The sequence below is a fragment of the Phodopus roborovskii genome, unplaced genomic scaffold, assembly GCF_943737965.1.
Source record: "Phodopus roborovskii unplaced genomic scaffold, PHOROB, whole genome shotgun sequence".
In the NCBI taxonomy this organism is placed as follows: domain Eukaryota; kingdom Metazoa; phylum Chordata; class Mammalia; order Rodentia; family Cricetidae; genus Phodopus; species Phodopus roborovskii.
Genome location: NW_026126410.1, coordinates 37,395,194 through 37,413,867, shown reverse-complemented (window position 1 = coordinate 37,413,867; position 18,674 = coordinate 37,395,194). Strand labels below are relative to the sequence as shown.

At 39.7% G+C, this 18,674-nt stretch overlaps 1 protein-coding gene across 1 annotated transcript in view; it reads right to left on the bottom strand.

Annotated features, from left to right (window-relative positions):
• Dnah5 (dynein axonemal heavy chain 5) overlaps window positions 1-18,674 on the bottom strand; it is a 261,268-nt gene that overhangs the window by 55,958 nt on the left and 186,636 nt on the right. The window contains exons 53-59 of the mRNA XM_051182604.1: window positions 17,208-17,338; window positions 12,053-12,206; window positions 11,340-11,607; window positions 7,564-7,795; window positions 5,072-5,186; window positions 4,735-4,911; window positions 615-818 (exon numbers count right to left, since the gene is read on the bottom strand). Of these exons, the coding sequence (XP_051038561.1) occupies window positions 615-818; window positions 4,735-4,911; window positions 5,072-5,186; window positions 7,564-7,795; window positions 11,340-11,607; window positions 12,053-12,206; window positions 17,208-17,338 (1,281 nt within the window). The remainder of the gene's footprint in view (window positions 1-614; window positions 819-4,734; window positions 4,912-5,071; window positions 5,187-7,563; window positions 7,796-11,339; window positions 11,608-12,052; window positions 12,207-17,207; window positions 17,339-18,674) is intronic.

Sequence of the window (18,674 nt, the reverse complement as noted above, 5' to 3'; positions counted from 1 at the left end):
TCATGCCTGTACTGAACATATACAGACTTCTTTCTCATCAACCCAAAGCAATGTAGTATAAACAGACTGGACATGGTAGTACATGCTCGCAATCCCAGCCCTGGAGAGGCTGAGGCAGGAGGATCGTGAGTTCAAATAGAATAAAGAGTGAGATATAGATCATCTCACTGCAAGGACAAAATGTGTAGTGACTATGTAGCACTTACACTGTGTTAGGATCATAAATAATCTAGCAGTCATTTGCAGCATACAGTGTGTGTCATTTTACATAGGGGACATAAGCATCCTCACATTTCTGCATCCACTGGAAGTCTGGGAAATACTGAGGGACAACTGCATTTGTGTTTACATGCAGGCAGTATATACGTCTATTTAGTCTCGTTAGAAGGACATGATCACTTTTTTTGGAGTATGTGTGTCAACATAGCTAAAAGTGTCCAGGAAAGACCTCATACTTGTGTCCTATGGTTTGAAAGAGGAAATTCTACTACAAAAGAGTACCCACATACACTTCCAAAATGTATATAGAATGAGTCACTTTTAGAAATGAATTCTATTAAAAGACTCAACCAACTGGGTCCCCCCTCCTAATCCGTAAGCACTGAAAGACCAACCTGTAGGTTCTGGAGAAAGTTTCCTGCTGTCATCAGTTTTAAAGATTCCTGCCAGGAAGGCACAGTGCAGCTTTTCTCCAGGTCAATTTTCACTGGGTTGACCTTCCTCTGAAACAGCAGCAACACACAGTCCATAATCCGCATGATGAGGTGAGGAGGTCGTCCGAGAGTGCGTACTGTGGCGATGTCAGAGGGCTTGATGGTCTGCAGGATGGAACGGGGGAGCACCCAAGCTCAGATAAGAATCCAGACAAACTGTCGTGTATAAATGATATTGTCTCAACAGAGGACAGACAACACCATTAAACTAAGAGTCATAAGGTGTAGATGCACATTTAAGCCCAACGAAATGAATGTCCTACAAAGTTAAAATTCTTTACAATTCTTTTATAATTTTTATTTTTTAAATTAGCTTACAAACCTGCAAGTTTCATTTTTACTTTTTAAGATATTGTATTTTTCATTATTTAACGGGGGTGGTATGTGCATGTCAGTGCAGGTGTCTGTGAGGGTCAGAGCATCAGATCCCTCTAGAGCTAGGGTTATGAGAAGTTACGGTCTGCCCAATGGTGGTGTGCTAGCAACCAACCCAGAGACTTCTACAAGAACAGTGCACTGCTGAGTCATTTCTTCAGGCTCCTTAATGGCGTTTCCATACGTACTTTAACTTTGAGCTTTGGTTGACCCTTGCCATTCCCACCTCCCTCCTCTCCCCCACTCTTCCTGCCCCCCCCATTGAACAACTACACCCCAGTGGTCTTCCTCCCACTTTCATACCACACATATTCCATTATCCTCCCCTCTTTATTCCCTTCAAACCTCAGGATTTTATACATAGAACAGGAAAATTTTATATTTGGTGAGATAGCCCAGGCTGAGGAGGTGTGCACTGCATGTCCATGTACTCTCACGCTCAAATGCTAGCTGCTGAATTTTACATGTGTGTGTTTATGTGGGCCCGGAGTCTGCAGAGGCCAGCATTTTACAGTTCTAACGAGCAGCAAGAAGAAAGAAATGTTGGCGAGCAGATAAGGAGCTGTGACTTCTCTAAAAGTGCACAGACTTCTTTGTGTTTTAAAAAATTTATAAAAAAAAAAAAAAAGTACACTAAAACAAGATACTCAGCACTTAAGTAGTTATCAGAACTTGGAATAAGAAAAAAAAATACTATATTCACCATGCCTTTCCGCTCGTTAGCTATGTAGGTCAAGAATCTCAAGCAACTCAGGCTGTCAGAGTGGACAGACACCAGAGGGTAGCCTTGGGGCTGACAGATTAAACAATCAGAAGTTTCTTAGCTGGGAACTGACCTTTAAATGAAGCTACCTGGGCAATGTGACTTTCACACAGCTCTCTGGAAGCTTCTATTCCAATCCTAGTATAGTTGTTCTTATGCAGTAAATGACTTAGTAATCAGCCACTTTTTGCTTGGTAACACCCTCTCTGCTGAACTTTTTATGAAAACAGCATTGGGATAAAAATGAGTCTAGTGCAGGATTGCTTCTAGGACACCCCTGTGTATCTGTGTCTTAAGGAGTTCTGCCTCATCTACATCTGCCTGACAGAAGATGAACATTCTCTGAAGATGGAGGACACACTCGTGCTGAACTTAGTGATTTGCTGTGAAAAGAGGTGTTTCAACCTACTAGCATTGCTGAAAGTTAAGTAGCTAGAAAATAAAACTGGAGGTATAGAGTTAAAAATGTCAGACCCTTGTTTGAGATGTATGAGTTCTGAAAAAAAGAAGGGAAAGAGAGAAACAGCCAAAGGGAAACTAGGATTAAGTTATACAAAAGTCCATCAATTACATATGTTGACAGTTGTACTCTTATGTCAGACACTCAGGTAAAGGAACTTGTGCTGATACTGTACCTAGAGACCAACATGCTTCAGAAAGCTGTTGAATTCCATTTTCTGCAGGTGCAGTACTGTGACTACTATGTAAGACCCTATACACCATGGCAATATAAGAGTGATTTACCATTTGAACACACTTTATTCTTGCTGCCAACTAGTTAAAATCTGATTAAACATTAAGTTAGGAAGGGACACAGTCTTCATTTATATTTATTCATTCATTCATTCAATGTGTATGAATGCCTGAATGTATTCCCCAGAACTGAAATTATGAATAGTTAAGAGCCACTGTGTAGATACTGGGAACTGAACTGCATCCTCCAACATGAAGTGCTCTAAACCACTGAGATATCTCTTGAACCCCATGAGTCATATTCTTTATTGTTGACCTTTTTCAGATTGATATAAACTGAGACTGCAATGTTAGAGGCTAGGTGTATCTGGAGTTTTCATAGGACAAATTGACCATACCACATTTCAAGATCTCAGAAATGCAAAGACCCAGTAAGAAACAGGATCAATAGATGAAATTACAAAATTCTCTTCTATACATGCTTCTGTGGTTTGGATGCTGAGTGTACTCCAAAATTTCATGATTGGTACCCAGGGTAACACTGTTGGAATGTGCTTGGGACATTTTCGAGGTAGAACACAGGAGAAAACCATTATAGAGCCCTGCCCTTTTGAAGGGAATATTGGTACTTTAGCTCCTTCCCTCTTCTTTTCCTTTCTGTCCATAAAGTGAGCAGCATTGTTCCATGAGCCCCAGCCATCTGATGTTGCCTCATACCAGACTCAAAACATTAAGACTGTAAGTTAAAACGAGCCCTGTCTCTTCATACATGAATTATCTCCAGCAGTTAGTAGAGTAACAGCAAGTTGAATGACACCTTATTTCAACTCCCACGTGTGTCTACACCAATGGTTCTATGATGCAGCACACTTTAGCTGTAGAGAATGGTAACTTAGAGGAATACTAACAACATCTGTCAATATGAAAGGATGATGCCAACTCTTTAACTCTTAGGGAAACACTGGCCTTCCTTTTGAAAACAATACTGAGAAACCATAAGCTCTAGTCCTGTGGTTACGGGTACCCTGAGAAGCATGATTTTAAAAGTTCTGGTACAGTGCCCTTGTCCTCCCTATGTTGATCAAAGACTCTCTCAGTATAGACAATGTGACATAGTTGTGGGAGAGGAAAGTCTGCCTTGTCCACAGATCTTGGGAGCTAAAGACCCAGGCGGGCTTGAAGGAAAGAGGCAGATATGTTAACCAGAACACAGGGACATGAGAAACAATTCAGTAACACACATTAAATGCAAGTATGACATAGAAAGTTGGAGAAATAGAAGGCAATATCTTCATTATCTCAATAGATAAGAAATTCATGTAATGTTTGCTATTGTTGTTTGTGATACTGGGAACAAAACCCAAAGTCTCACATATTCCAAGCAAGCACTCTACCACCACAGAACTATACCATTGAAATGCCTGTAGGACAAAAAAACTAAAGACTTGGATCAAAAAGGACTTAAAAATTTCTCAGGCATCATGCTAAGAAAGTAGTAAGAGAATAGACTCCCATTCTCAAGCAACAATCTATGCTCAACTGAGGTCAAATAACTTGAGTTAGCAGTAGACATGCAGCATAATTCTGTTGGGTTTTTTTTTTCATCCATTTCTAAACCAAGGATCAATAGCTTAAGGGAATAGATGAATAGAAATGAATTAATAGTAATATTTAAAAAAATCCTATATCCATCCTTCAACACTGACCTGCCTATAAGTCACTCTCTAGTTCATGGAACATACTATATTTTTCAAAATACTTTGCCATTTTATCCTTTCTGTTATGGCCACACAATTGTACTGACTTTATTGGAAGCCAGTTTGCCTCAGTCATTAATGGGCCGCATTAAATTGGCAGTCTTTAATTGTATGATTCACAAACAGACTCAGAGGAAGCTTCATCTCCCAGGACCACCCACTCCAAAGTCCTCAGTGAGTCAGGAGACATTTTGGAAACTTCATGCAACTTTCCAACTGTCACACAGACTATTAATGAAAAAGCTGAAGTAACAACCCAAGACTCTTGGCTGCTATTCTGTGACAGGGCTCATTATCCCTTAAAAATGAGCCCGAGTTCTTAATCCATGTGAGATCTAGAGGGCTGATAGGCTCTGCAGACACTGTGGGGACAGAGCTTTGGTCTGGCTCCTGTCACTTCCTTGTGAGCACCTGTCACTTCCCTCACAGTCACCTGGAGTGCAGCTTCGGCTTCTTCTAGAGCTGGCTTTGCTGCCTCTAGCTTCTCTTCAGCGATGGCTTTGTCCTTGGAGATGCTGTCTACAATGACCTGGGCTTTGTCCTTCACCTTTTGCACCTCAGCCTTGACCTTTTCAGCAGCTTGTGCTTTCATTGTAACTTCCTTTAAGACCTAATTGAATAGAGGAAAAAAATAGTCAAAAGTTCACAGGCAGCACACTCCTCTTTACCTTGGTGTACTGACTTTGTCCACTTATCCATTTATCACATAGAACAATGAGTAGTGTGCCGTAACAGAAATAAGTAGCTATGAGCCATGACTGTCCACCTACTGTGTCCGCTTTGTCGTTGGCCACTTGCAGTTCCTTTTCTTTTACTGCCAGTTCTTTGCTCAGAGCTGCAACCGATTCTGAAGCTTCTTTGAGCTTTTCCAATCCGGTATTCATTCTGAGATTGAAAAGTCCGCGCAAGCAATATTAAAATTTGGAGCTAATGCTCTTGTTTTCAAGTGTCATTTCACCAATGGTAGTGGCGGGGTCATATTTAAAGAAGGAGAATATGTAAGAAATCAAACCTAACAGGGTAGGGGTGCTCATCTAGGAAGTACATCTAGGTTTAGCTCCAGATGCATATTCATTATGAACCATATATAGGAAGTGAAGGCCCCAAAACATGCATATAGCATGAGCAGCAACCATGGCCTAGACTACACCACCCAGGCCCTAATAACAGTATACTTCAAATGTCCAAAACCCTATGTTGGTAGAAGGAAAACAACTTGTGCTTTTTCAAAACAGTCCAATGAAATTAAAAGAAGAAAGATTTGTGCTCAAGAAATAAAATAAAATTTAAACGAGAATAGGCGTGAGTTAGCTACCTGCATGGACCTGAAATAAGTTCTCTAGTTACCAACTCATGGACCCTTTACCCAGAGATCCCCTCACATGTAATCTAGTCTTCTACCCAGAGATCCCCTCACATGTAATCTAGTCTTCTACCCAGAGATCCCTCACATGTAATCTAGTCTTCTACCCAGAGATCCCTCACATGTAATCTAGTCTTCTACCCAGAGATCCCTCACATGTAATCTAGTATTCTACCCAGAGATCCCTCACATGTAATCTAGTCTTCTACCCAGAGATCCCTCACATGTAATCTAGTCTTCTACCCAGGGATCCCTCACATGTAATCTAGTCTTCTACCCAGAGATCCCTCACATGTAATCTAGTCTTCTACCCAGAGATCCCTCACATGTAATCTAGTCTTCTACCCAGAGATCCTTCACATGTAATCTAGTCTTCTACCCAGAGATCCCTCACATGTAATCTAGTCTACCAGGGATCCCTTACATCGTTATCTTGGCTACTTCTGGCTACTTTCTAGGAGAAAATATGAATTTTGAGAAAAAATACAGAGCAAATAAGTGATATTTGTGTTCAAACTTCAGTACCACAGGATATTCACTTTCCTGTGGCATTAACCATCTACCCTGATCACACAGGGGATAGGGATGCAAAGGATGACAGGATGTTGAAAGGGAATCTGTATTCCTACCTCCCTCCCACACCTATGTTATAATTAGGTCAATCAATGTCATTAAAAAAAAAAAGTGGCAGTCCTTATAAGGAACCGGAAATTTGATCATGTTAGGCAATAATAAATCCCCTAGGAGCCTGGAATAGTCCTCCACGGGACTCTAGAAGAGTACTCCCAACCTCACCATTAATGACTTTGAGCTGGATGATTCCTTGCTCAGGGGTCTGCCCTGTCCTCTGTCCCATGATGATACAACATTATGAAAACATCTCTTACAGCTCTAACAGACTGGAGCTTTTGCTGAACCTCACAGCCAGAGTTAATAATACACCCAGAGGTCACTTAAGACTGATATCCTACTGTGTAGTTCGCCTGTTTGTTTAACCTGCCTTTAAGCAAAATTTAACAACAAATCTTGCTTGGCTTGGATTCTGCATTTGATCAGCTTTTACAGCCTAAGCTAGTGCTTAGCTTTAGTCTTAAGATACATACTTTTCTATGCCCCTGATCCAGAGAGAAATACATGTGCATAGCTATGTTATGGTAACAAATGCTGGTAACAGATAACATTTTGAAAGCAACACTAAATGATAAATATTTACCATACATGCTGGAAACAGCATACAAATATTATTTGATAGTATTTATTTATTTGTTATCTGGGTCAGTTGGAGTCAGTTGAAATCAGTGACTTAATCCCTCAGAAAACCCTGTTAAAGATTTCTATAAAGTATCTCTCATTCTTTCCCCCATTTGATTATCTCTGTGCTGTTCAATAAATGCAGGGGAAAGGCCCTTTGTTAGAGAAGGACATGGACACAGGGACAGACAAGACAATGTACTGACTGGACGCAAGGAAAGACAAGACAACATTCAGGCAGGCACAGTATCAGACAGAGTAGAGATAAGAGAGACAAAGGGAAACACAGGGAGAGAAGTATATAATTCAAGTCTAAGTTTACTTATCGAAGGGTAAGTGCTTTGGTTTTTTGTTGTTTGTTTTGTTTCGTTTTTATTTATGCAACACTGATGCATTTTTTATACACTGAGGCTATTTTTAACACATTTAAATTTATGCAGTTTGTCGGCCCACGTGGGAAATGTTTTTAAACTGATACACTGTCCTTCCCATGCCAATAGTGCTGATCCCACACTACCCTAACTTTAGAACCTCATTTGTGATAGCCAATAATGTCTCTGGTCATTTTAAACTGTACCCAACCAACAATTTGGCTCAGGGATGAGAGCCGGTGCTTCGAGATGACTTTTGCCTGACCTTTACACTCACCTGTTGGCCAGGCTCTGCACTTCTGCGTGTTTTTCACTGTATATAAACTTATAGCCCTGGATAAAGGAGAGGTACGATTTGGGTGTCACGTGGGTAGAGCGCCGGAACCTCTGGAAGTAATCAGCACATTTCTCAGCCACTCCATCCTGAAAGGAGCCCATACACTGGACCACTTCCTTCTTGATTTCCACACTGCAGTCAATATTATAGGATGAGAGGAAATGTTCTGACACTAGGAATAATAAAAATGACAGTGTGTGAGGAAGGTACACCAATTACCATTTTCAAAGTTGCCTGGCTATGTTTAAAAGATACTCATTTCCTTGGTCAGCATACAATCTTGGTCACCCCAAGGAGAAATATCTGTCAGCACTCTGGACCCCAAGCCTAAGACATCAGCACTTTTATTGTCCAGCTCATATAAAACACTATAAAAACTTTAGGCTTATCACCATTCCTTATTTTCTGGAGCTTGTGTAGAGAAGTTCTCTCTCACAGCTGCAGGGTCCAGTAACAGGGAGTCTGTTTTATGAGTTGCATAAGGACAAAAGTGATTCAAACATCAGACATTGGAGCCCAGCTGCCAGTCAGACCATTTACTCTTTTGTTAACTCAGAACCTGTCAGTCTGACTCTGGCTGCATTAACAATGTGGAAGTGTTCACCACTACATTTGAAAGTCCTTAAAGTTCATGCCATTTTATTTATGTTTGTTTTAGGTGGGACAAAAAGACACAGACACGTGGCTACATGAATGAAATGCAATCCTTACTGAGGTTTTCTATTAACATAACTAGTAATAAACATTTCATGGTGTTGAGCAGAAGGGTATATCAGTGAGAAAACACTTGGTAGCATGAGCTAAGCCTAAGACACACACACACACACACACACACACACACACACACACACACACACTACAAAAAGCACTATGATTGATGAATACAAAACCTAGTGTCCCATCTCTGAGCTTTTTATGTTATAAAAACACAATAATTTATTGTTCTTTTTATTGGTAATATTACCTAGAATCTAAATAAAATGCTAATACAAATACAAAAGTAATAAACAGGCTAAGCATCCCTCATTTAAAATGCTTGTTGTAAAACCAATATTTTTTATAAGTAGTTGCGCAAAATGTTTTAGATTTCAAGGCATAGAAGATTTTCATGTTAAGAATGCTCAGTCTTCATCCCTCAATTTTGTGGCTAGAGATAATTCTAAATTTAAAACTAGCATCATGAAGAAACTGAAGTCATTGTATATGTAACAACCTTATCATTAATTTTCTTTGTGGATATATGTGTGGATGTGTGTGTGTAGTGGATGTCTGCGTGTGGTATAAGTGTGTGTGATGTATGTGCAGGTTCCCACACTCAAGGACAAGTGCAGAGGCCTGAGGAGGACACTGGAGTCCTTCTTTATCCCTCTCTACCTCATTCCTTTGAGACAGGATCTCTTACTGAACCCGGAGTGACACTGGCAGCCAATATGTCCTGGTGTGTCCTCCATCTACCTCTCCCCAACACACACATACAATGGTGGGTGACAGGTGTATGTACAGCCATTCCTGGACTTTGAAGTGAATCCTAAGGATTCTCTGGTCCTTATGATAGACTGATAGTGAAGCCACTAAGAGAAAATCCTTCCGATCAAAGGAATGGAATATATTGCCTAGGTGGAGAACTGATATTTCAGGTGATAGGCCTGCTCAATCACCTGGCTAAAGATAAGAAGGTGAGCTCACCTTTAAGCCATGGTGAAGGAGAGGAGGAACAATTAGTCCTTTAGTTACATGATTACTTTTTTCCTTACCACAATTTCAAGCCCTGGGCCACAAACATGCAGCTCCACAAGTCTGCCTGATGTTCTTAATTACCCAGAAAAGTGTAACTTCTGTCTTCTCTCTCTCTCTCTCTCTCTCTCTCTCTCTCTCTCTCTCTCTCTCTCTCTCTCTCTCTCTCTCTCTCTCATCTCCTCTCCCTTCTCCCCTCTCCCCCCTCTCTCTCTTTCTCCTCTCTCTCCTCTCTTCTCCTCTCCACATGCTTTTCCTAACACTACAGGATTCACCAACAGCTTTGTCTTCCCTATGCTTTCTTCAAAGTTCCCCTTAGTTTTCTTTTAATATCTGATAAAATTGTCCTTAAACTTCTGTTTGAATCCATTTTTTAGTTTTTTATTAATGAAACTAAGATCCCCAGGATGAGACCCAGATTTCCCCTGTATCACTTATCCTTAGAAAGATCATAGCTACTGAGTCATCTCCCAAGCCCAAATTTCCAAAATATAATAAGTTTCAATGTAATCTCTGTATCTATTAAAATACTGTTGTATAACTATGTAAAATTCCTGTGTTTAAAATGCCTGTTGATGAAATTCTTCCAAAGAGTTGTAAGGTAAGGTAATATCAAGTGTTTAATTATTGACTTCCCAAACAAGATTTTATATTTTCTTACAGTAAATGAATCATTTTGCATGTGTCATAGTAATTATTTTACCTGTTACTATGTCATATATGGCACTAAATATCCATGCAGTATAAAAGTCATAGTTTTACTAAACTCATTTGAAGATACCAATTCAACAAGTTACTAGCTATCAAAGTTTCAAACTATTTAAATGACAATGGCAGTGTAAAAATGTAGATGTTATAGATACAGGAAAGAAAGAAAGGGGTAATTTTTTTATAAAACATTTTTTTAAAAGTTTGTAACAAAATTATCAAAGGATGTGATTGGGTCTTGACTAGCTTTGGTACTTGGATGAACAAAGATGGGGGATGAGTATTTAGCAAGCAAGCTAATATGAATTATCAGAAACAAAAACATATTTAACATTGCAAATAAAATAATAAAAACCATATAATCCTGCAAGGATATGGATAGCAACCACTCACACAGCACTCTATCATAGGGAGAAGAATCTGTGCACTAGACATGAAACAAATACAACATATAAGGATGCTGATTCCTTTGTTGTTTATAGGACTAGGGAGCTGAGAACAAAGTATATCCATCAGCAGGAAGGCACTAAGTTATGACTGGGGAATCATACACAACCATTGAAAAGAGCAAATTGAAACTAAATTTTATAGTTTAAAACCTTTTATAAGAGGTTTTGTTGAGTGAAAAAGCCAGAAATCATAAAGAAGTTTCAATAATTTCTAATTTAGTAATACAAAATGAAACATAAAAAAATGATGGGGGTTGAGTTGTGGGAAGGTTTAAAGGACAAGAAGGAATTTCTAAAGATAGGAGAAATGACATATCAGGATGAAGAAAGACTGCAAATAAATTAAGGCCAAATTATGGGAAGATAACAAATGTTAAAATGGCCTGATTCACTCATTCAACACCATATCATACACTGACAGCTGCTGACATTGTCAACAAGAACATATCATCTTTGGCATCATAGAAGATGTCACCCAGTAGGACTAATAGGCACAACTCAACAAACACCCAACTACATGTAGATCACAAACCATGATCAAGGCAAAGCCTTTGATCATCGTTGAAAAACTGAGGTCACTGGAGATTTAATCAAAGAGGCATAAATGAAAGATTTTACTCTCTGACAAGCATACTTAAGAATGGGGGGGGGAGAGCTACCAAGTTTTAAAAAAGAGAGAGAGCAGCATGTTATAGCAAAAGTCCTCCAACACTGGGCAAAAGCTGTTCTGCCCATTGCAGAGTGTCTGGTAGCAGAGAACGTAAATGAATAAACAAGAAGTCCCTGTGAAGGAGAACCCAGGACAGTTATTGCCACCATACTAACCAGCAACTAAAGCGTCCTTGGGCCATCGGCTGAACCAGTCAATTGTGCATCCTGAAATAAGGGCAGGGAACTTTAAAGCTCGGTTTCGGAATTTCTCTCCAACGGGTGAAAAGCAGAGCACAATGTGAAGGTTCCCTCGGACCCTGCTCATGAAAAACTCATACAGGTTGTCGTTGGTGGGTGAACGCTTGGGGTGCTCCTTTTTCATGATTGGGATCAGGTCACTATTAATTTCATCCATTTCATCCCGAGCAAACAAGTTGGAGACCTCAGAAGAAATACAAGCATACAAACTCAGTATATACAGATAAAACAGTCAAAGTACACACTCAAAAGATCCAAGACTTCTCCATCCGTGCTCTTAAGTTCACCTTTTAAAAATGAACTTAAGATTTTCAAGATTAAATACATCATGCCTTAATGCACACAGATAGCTCTGTGACTAACTGCAAAGCCACAGAGATAAGAGACAGTAAATGGATACACCAAGAGTCCCACCTTCCCAGCCTCCCATCCACCCACATAGGTCATTTCTCACATCTTAATTGGGAGTTTTAGTCTTTAAAAACCTAATAAAGAAATCTGTTCTTCAGGATAATTGCCAAATTCCCAAGAATATTAACTCAAATTTCTAACGAAAGAAAAAAAATGGAGAGTTCTACATCAGAAGGAATCTAGAGAGGCATGGGTATGAAAATAACTGAGCTGCCTACCTCGCCTGATGACAGAACATTGTTCATGTATTCCAAAAACGACTCATCCTTAATCTCATTGTCTGTGAAAATGAAAGTGATTCCTTTGCCTTGCTGGCCAGCAGTCCTATACAAAACCTTCAGGTCTTCCATCAGATTTGATGTGTTGTAGGATCTGAAGAAATGTGATCATTGTATCAGTCATGAAAATATTCCCATAGGAAGGCAAGAGCCTTTTTAGGCTGCCTAGCCAACCAAACAATGCTGGCTTTATTCCATCATATGGATACATACTATTTAAGAGTGTGAGATAGCTGATTCTTTAACTTTATGCTCCACAGATACTGTAGTAAACGTTTTTATATGCAAAAAAAATCCCTGAAGGAATATTAAACCTGAAACAAACATAATTTAATAAAAGCAAATATTGTTTGCATGCATGTATGTCATGGGACTATGTGCCAAAACCAATTTGAAAATACACATTGACAAGGGTGATATTTGTTGAACATAATAATTAGAAGATGTATTAAGCACTTAGCACCCATCTGCAAAGGACATATTAGAAGATACCTCATAGGTTCAACTAAACTAGCCTAAATCAATTCAAGCTTTCATGATTCTGGAGAGAAAAGCCAAATGATGATCCACTATGCCCTTCTCATCTCTCAAAATCATATTATCCTCACATCTTTGGATTTTACATAAAAGAGTTGATTTCACAGCAATCAGTACATCATATCAGACTAATTGGAAACATTTGAAATACACCCTACCATAAACCTCCTTTCACTCCTCAGATACAAATCATCCTACAGTCAAGAAACGCGAGAGCAGTCACCACACAGAACAGCCCAGCACTGTCAAGAGTTTAAAAGAAAATATTTCATTTCGGGAGACTTAGATTTACTAAATTATTCTCTCTCTCTGTCTCTCTCTCTGTCTCTGAGTGTGTGTGTGTGAGTGTGTGTGTGTGTGTGTGTGTGTGTGTGTGTGTGTGTGTGTGTGTGTGTGTTTAAAACAAACTCAGATCAGAATTCAGTAAAGATTCTTTATTTTTAAAGATACTGAGAATTCCACTGTCTGAGGTCCCTTAGACTGCTCAGGTTCTAGCTGAGACCCATTTTCAGGGGTTCTGAGTCAGTCCCATGTTGGATTCCCAGCTATCAGTCTGGGGCCCATTAGCTCCTCCTTGTTCAGGTCAGCTGTCTCTATGTGTTTCTGCAGTGTGGTCTTGTCCTCCCTCTCTGCATCTGGATTCCAGTTCAGCTCAGTGTTTAGTTGTGGGTGTTTGTTTCTGTTTCCTTCAGCTACTAGATGAGGGCTCTATGATGGTGGATAAGTTAATCATTGATCTCATTATCAGGGAAGGGCATTTATGATAGCTTTTCCACTGTTGTTCAAATTGTTAGTTGGGGTCAGTCTTGTAGATCTCTGCATATTTCTCTAGGTTCAGTTTTCTCTTCAAACCTATAATGGCTCCCTCTTTTAGGGTCTCTCTCTCTCTCTGTGTGTGTGTGTGTGTCTCTGTCTCTCTCTCTCTCCTCTTGTCTATTCCTCCCCATTCCTGTTGCTCAAAAGGACTTTGGGGGCACATCCCCCATGGAAGGATACTCCCTTAACCTAGAGACAGGAGAGAAGTCCTAGTCCCTACTCCAAATGATGTGACAGATTTAGATGACCCCTCCTGAAGGGCATCACCCTACATGAGGAGTGGGGAGGATGGGAGGGGAGGGTGGTCAGGGGGGCATAAGAGGGTGGGAGAGAGGAAAAGAGGGAGGGAGAGAGAGGGGGGAACTGGGCTTGATATGTAAAAATAAAAATAAATAAATTATAAAAAAATAAAAACAAAGGCTTACAAACAAAAAAAAATACAAATAATTAACATCTAAACACTAGCAACCATTTCTAATATCCATAAACTAAATTCACAATCATAGTCCTAGTTATGGTTTCTATTGCTGTGATTTTTTTTTAATGACCAAAAGCAGGGCAGGAATAAAAGAAGCCATGGAGAAAAATGGCTTACTGGCTTGTGCCACACAGATTGTCCAGCACTATCTACATATGGCTGGCCCCACCCACAGTAGGTTGGTCCGTCCCACATCAATTATTAGCCAAGAAAATGATCTATAGGCAGTCTGGTTGAGGCATTTTCTCAATTGAGTTTTCCCTTCCCAAATAACTTGTGTCAAATAGACAGAAAACTGACCAGGACAGTCAGATTTCAATATTTTTAGATTTCTGGAGAAACGAGATCTAAGTGATCATAAAACAAACTATTTTAAAGATACATTCTTCCCTTTAAAAGACAGAGGGAGGCTAGGAAGACATCTCAGTTGGTAAAAATGCTTGCTATACAGGACCTGAGCTCATCCCCCAGAGTGTTTAAAATAAAAATGGGCACCAATCTCAGGAGACAGAGTCAGGAGGGTCTGTCACTCACTGGCCAGCTAGTCTAGCTGAACTGATATCTCTGAGTTTATAAGAAAGTCTATCTCTAAAATCTAAGACACAAAACATTGAAATAGATGCCTGAGATTGACCTCTGACCTCCAATGTGTGTGCGCACAAACATACACACACACACGCACACACACACGGTAGAGAAAAAGAGTGAGTGACAGAGAATGCAAATCTCATTTCATGCAGCTTCTAAACTGAAAGGGGGAAATTACTGCCCTCAAATAATATGACCAATGACCAAGCATTCCATCTGGGATGTCGCTTAGGCCAGCCATGGCAACGCATCTGTGGCTTAGGGAATTAGATGGTGTCTCTAAGGGTAAGAGAAGGTGAGGCAGACCTTGCCTTTCCTCTCGTTGGTAATGGATCATTTTCAGTGTGATGTTCAAAGGAACCAATTTGTCACCGCAAGAGTTGTAGGTGTTTACTGAGCCATTGGGTTGCAGTAGGAGTCACACTTGACTAGACATTGGGATTGATTGCAATTCCTGCAGTGCAATCAATTCCCCTACTCTGTCTCATATCAAGCAGTTCTCAGGCTCTCTCAACTCCAACTGCAAGATGGACTCTAGCTACCTGATCTCCTAACAAACAAATTTAGAAAATTTGATCTGCTCATATATGCAAAAATTATTTGAAAACAATAAGGTTTTATACTAACAAGGTGACAAATATATGGATCACATCTTTCTCCTGTGCAGGTTATTTGTTTCCATAAGTTGGCTACTACACAAAAACTAAAATTGTACACATGATAACCAGAGCTATTCCTGTCATCCTACTGCATGTACTAAACAGTAACCTTTAGATTTATTCTGCGAGCAGAATCCTATAATTCAGACCAGGTATGACAACCTCAGCTTGAATAACAGGATCTCCAACTCCAATATTTAATAACTTTCAGTCTCCAAGCTAGCAGGTACATATGAGTCTCCCTCAATGAGACAGGTCAGTGGCATGTTTCCCACAAACGTCAAATGAACAGGACTTCCTACCTTCACATGTCTGAATTAAATGCTAATGGTTTCATCTCAACTAAACTCCCCAAACTGCCTTTGTGAAACTTTGTTTGACTTCTTTGAGTTACCTCTACTTACCTCTTCATTTCACTTTTCACTTGTTAATTCTGCTTTCTACCTATAACACACACACACACACACACACACACACACACACACACACAACACAACACAACAAAACTCACGTGGAAGTCCCTCTCTTCATGAAAAGTGACTATTTACCTAATTCTGTATCCCCAAAACCAGGATTGCCAAGAAGAGCTCCTCTTTGCTAACAGTCTCCTGGGTTTCCACCCTCTAATTCTCCCTTCTCACTGCCACTCCCCATGGCAATGTTATGTCTTCTTTAGACCCCCAAGATAATTTTATAACTATATCAGTTTTTTCTTTTCATCCATTTGCTAGACATACAAATCACACATGTGCACATGGGTGTGCACACATGAGCTTGCACGCACACACACACACCTGTACTGGTAACCCATTAGTGCTTTCCTCCCATTTTCCATCTCACATATTTGATTCTTCCAGGGATCAAAAGTAACTTTGCCATGATGTTAACTTCAAAACACTGATGCTTTTGCCTGGAAACTCGTGAGCTGTTCTTCTAAAGTTCCTACTCACACGCAGATTGCATTTTAACAATTATTTATTCCAGAAATTTTTTCTGGTGTGTCTGCGTTTATTTTCCTGTGAGACATAGATGCTATCTACAGAGCACATTTTATGGACATGCCCAATCGAGTTGCTATGAACACCATGATGACACTAGCTAACTTTCATTATGTCCTGTTCATTGTTTCAGGGCTGCCTCCCAAGGACCTGTGTAGGTCCCAGCCTGTGGTATCATTGAGAAGTGACAGAACCTTAGAAAATGGCAGCAGCGGAAAGTTTGCTCACTAGGCCTTAGGGGCTGCTCTTGGAGAAAAATATTAAGATGCACACATGCTTCTCTTTCCCTCCCCATCTCTCTTTCTTCTCTCTCTCTCTGTCTTTCTGTCTCTGTCTCTACCTGTCTCTCTGTGTGTGTCTCTGTCTCTGTGTTTATGTATCACTCTCTCATTGTGTGTGTCTTCTCTCCTTACACATTTAATTCTCCTCAATTTCCATGTCTCAGCCCATGCACAGCCCATCATGATTTCCTCTCATTGCAAATACACTGACAAGAGAACTAACCACTCCTTGTTTAAATTCATGAAATAAAACAAATCTTTCTTCCTTAAGCTGATCATCAGCTATTTTCCCCTAGTAACAGGAAGCTAACACAGTCCTCTTCTCCCAGATAGTATTTAGTATTTACTTAATATTCAACAAATATTTTAGTGCTTGCACGTATAAATTTCTCATTTATTTTTCATTATATTAATATTGCTGAAATCTGCAGTAACACTTATGATATATAAATGCCTTCTAAAAGATACAAAGGATACACTTAATGATTATACTACATAAAACATAAACACAAAGCAGCATCTATGCTCTGTAGTGAGAGGCTGAACTGTTTCAAAAGCAGGTTACTAATAGAAAATGTTCTGGTCCATAACAAAGGTGGAAAGGGGAAGACGTGTCAGTATTCAAGGGGGAAAACTATCGTGATTCTGAGCGTACATAAGAAAACGCATTCTTAACTGCCGGTGACCTCTGAGAACCTTTCTTCAAAACCCATTTTATGGCAACATAAAAGTTCTTACCTTGTCAGAGTGATCTGGAAAGAGGTATAGCCAGCAATGAACGAAGCCAACCTTGTCAGACTTTGTTTTCCTGATCCGCCCACACCAACCAGGAGGGCATTTCCCCGAGGAGTGCGAATGACTCGAGAGATCTATAACACAATGTAGAAAAGACTCAGCTTCCAACATGTAAATTCCCCGTTTTATTGTGCACTCAGTATAAAAATAAGGCCAAATACAACTAATAACTGATAAGAGAGGGAGAATTAGCTTCTTCTTGGGGTGAGATCCCTTATTGATTATCTGATCCAAAGTGATCATCCCTGAAACCATACACACACACACACACACAATGGATTTGGCAGCATATATATATATATATATATATATATATATATATGTATATATATATATTGTGTGTGTGTTGTATTGTGTGTGATAATAATCATAAAAAGGAGTTATCAATTTGAGAATGGTGGGACATTAGAAAGAGTAGAAGGAGAGTACCTGGGAGGGATGTAAGGAAGAAATGTAAGGAAGAAAATGATGCAATTCTATTTTGACTTTAAAAATGTAGTATAAAATAATGAATAAGTTTTAAGGCAAATAAACATTTGGAAGACAAAGATGACTCAAGGTCAGAATAGAGAGCCACACTACTTAAGGGTTGCTCTACCAGGTGTGCCCACAAGATCTCATAAGGTACCAACATATTCCAGACTGAGGATGACTCTGTTCACAAAGAAAAAACAGAGGTGTCCTTTTAGTATGTGCAACCTAACACAGCATGATAGGAAAGACAACAGAAAGGTTAGGACAACGCCTATCCTCAGAACTCAGAGCATGCCACTGACTACAATCCACCCCACATGTGCAAATAGATAACTTAAGTCAAAGGAAGGAAAACTACCTAAGAATAACAAAGATGATAGAAGGAATTGTGCATAAACATCCTCCTGCTCCTTAACAGATGGTAATACACAAGGTTTCTACCAAGAAGTGATGGAGGGTGTGTCAGGAGTCCATTCCATGCTCAGTATACATGGACCTTCGCCAGTCCCCGTCCTGGTAAGAATTTGGTAATTTAGCTTTCCTTCTAATGAATTAAATACTCCCATCGGCTTCTAGCTCCTTTTAAAGAGGACACAGCATACAAATCTGGATGATCTTTTCACTTCACGTGCTAAGCTCTTCCTTCCTAAAATACGCATTTAATCTGTAAAAAATGCTTTCCTGCAGGAAGGCTGAGCCTGGTTAGGAATAGAAGATAGAAAAGAGAGAGAGAGACAGAGAGAGAGAACATAAAAGAGGGAGCCAATATTGGTTTGAAGATAAAATTGAACACAAAGAAAGGTCTAGAGAACTACAAGACTGCTCCCAACTAACAATCTCAGCTTCCGTGGAAAGACTATCATAAATGCCCTTCCCGGAGAGTGAGATCAACAACTAACTTCTCCATGGAGCCCTCAACTAATGCCTGTTGGAAAC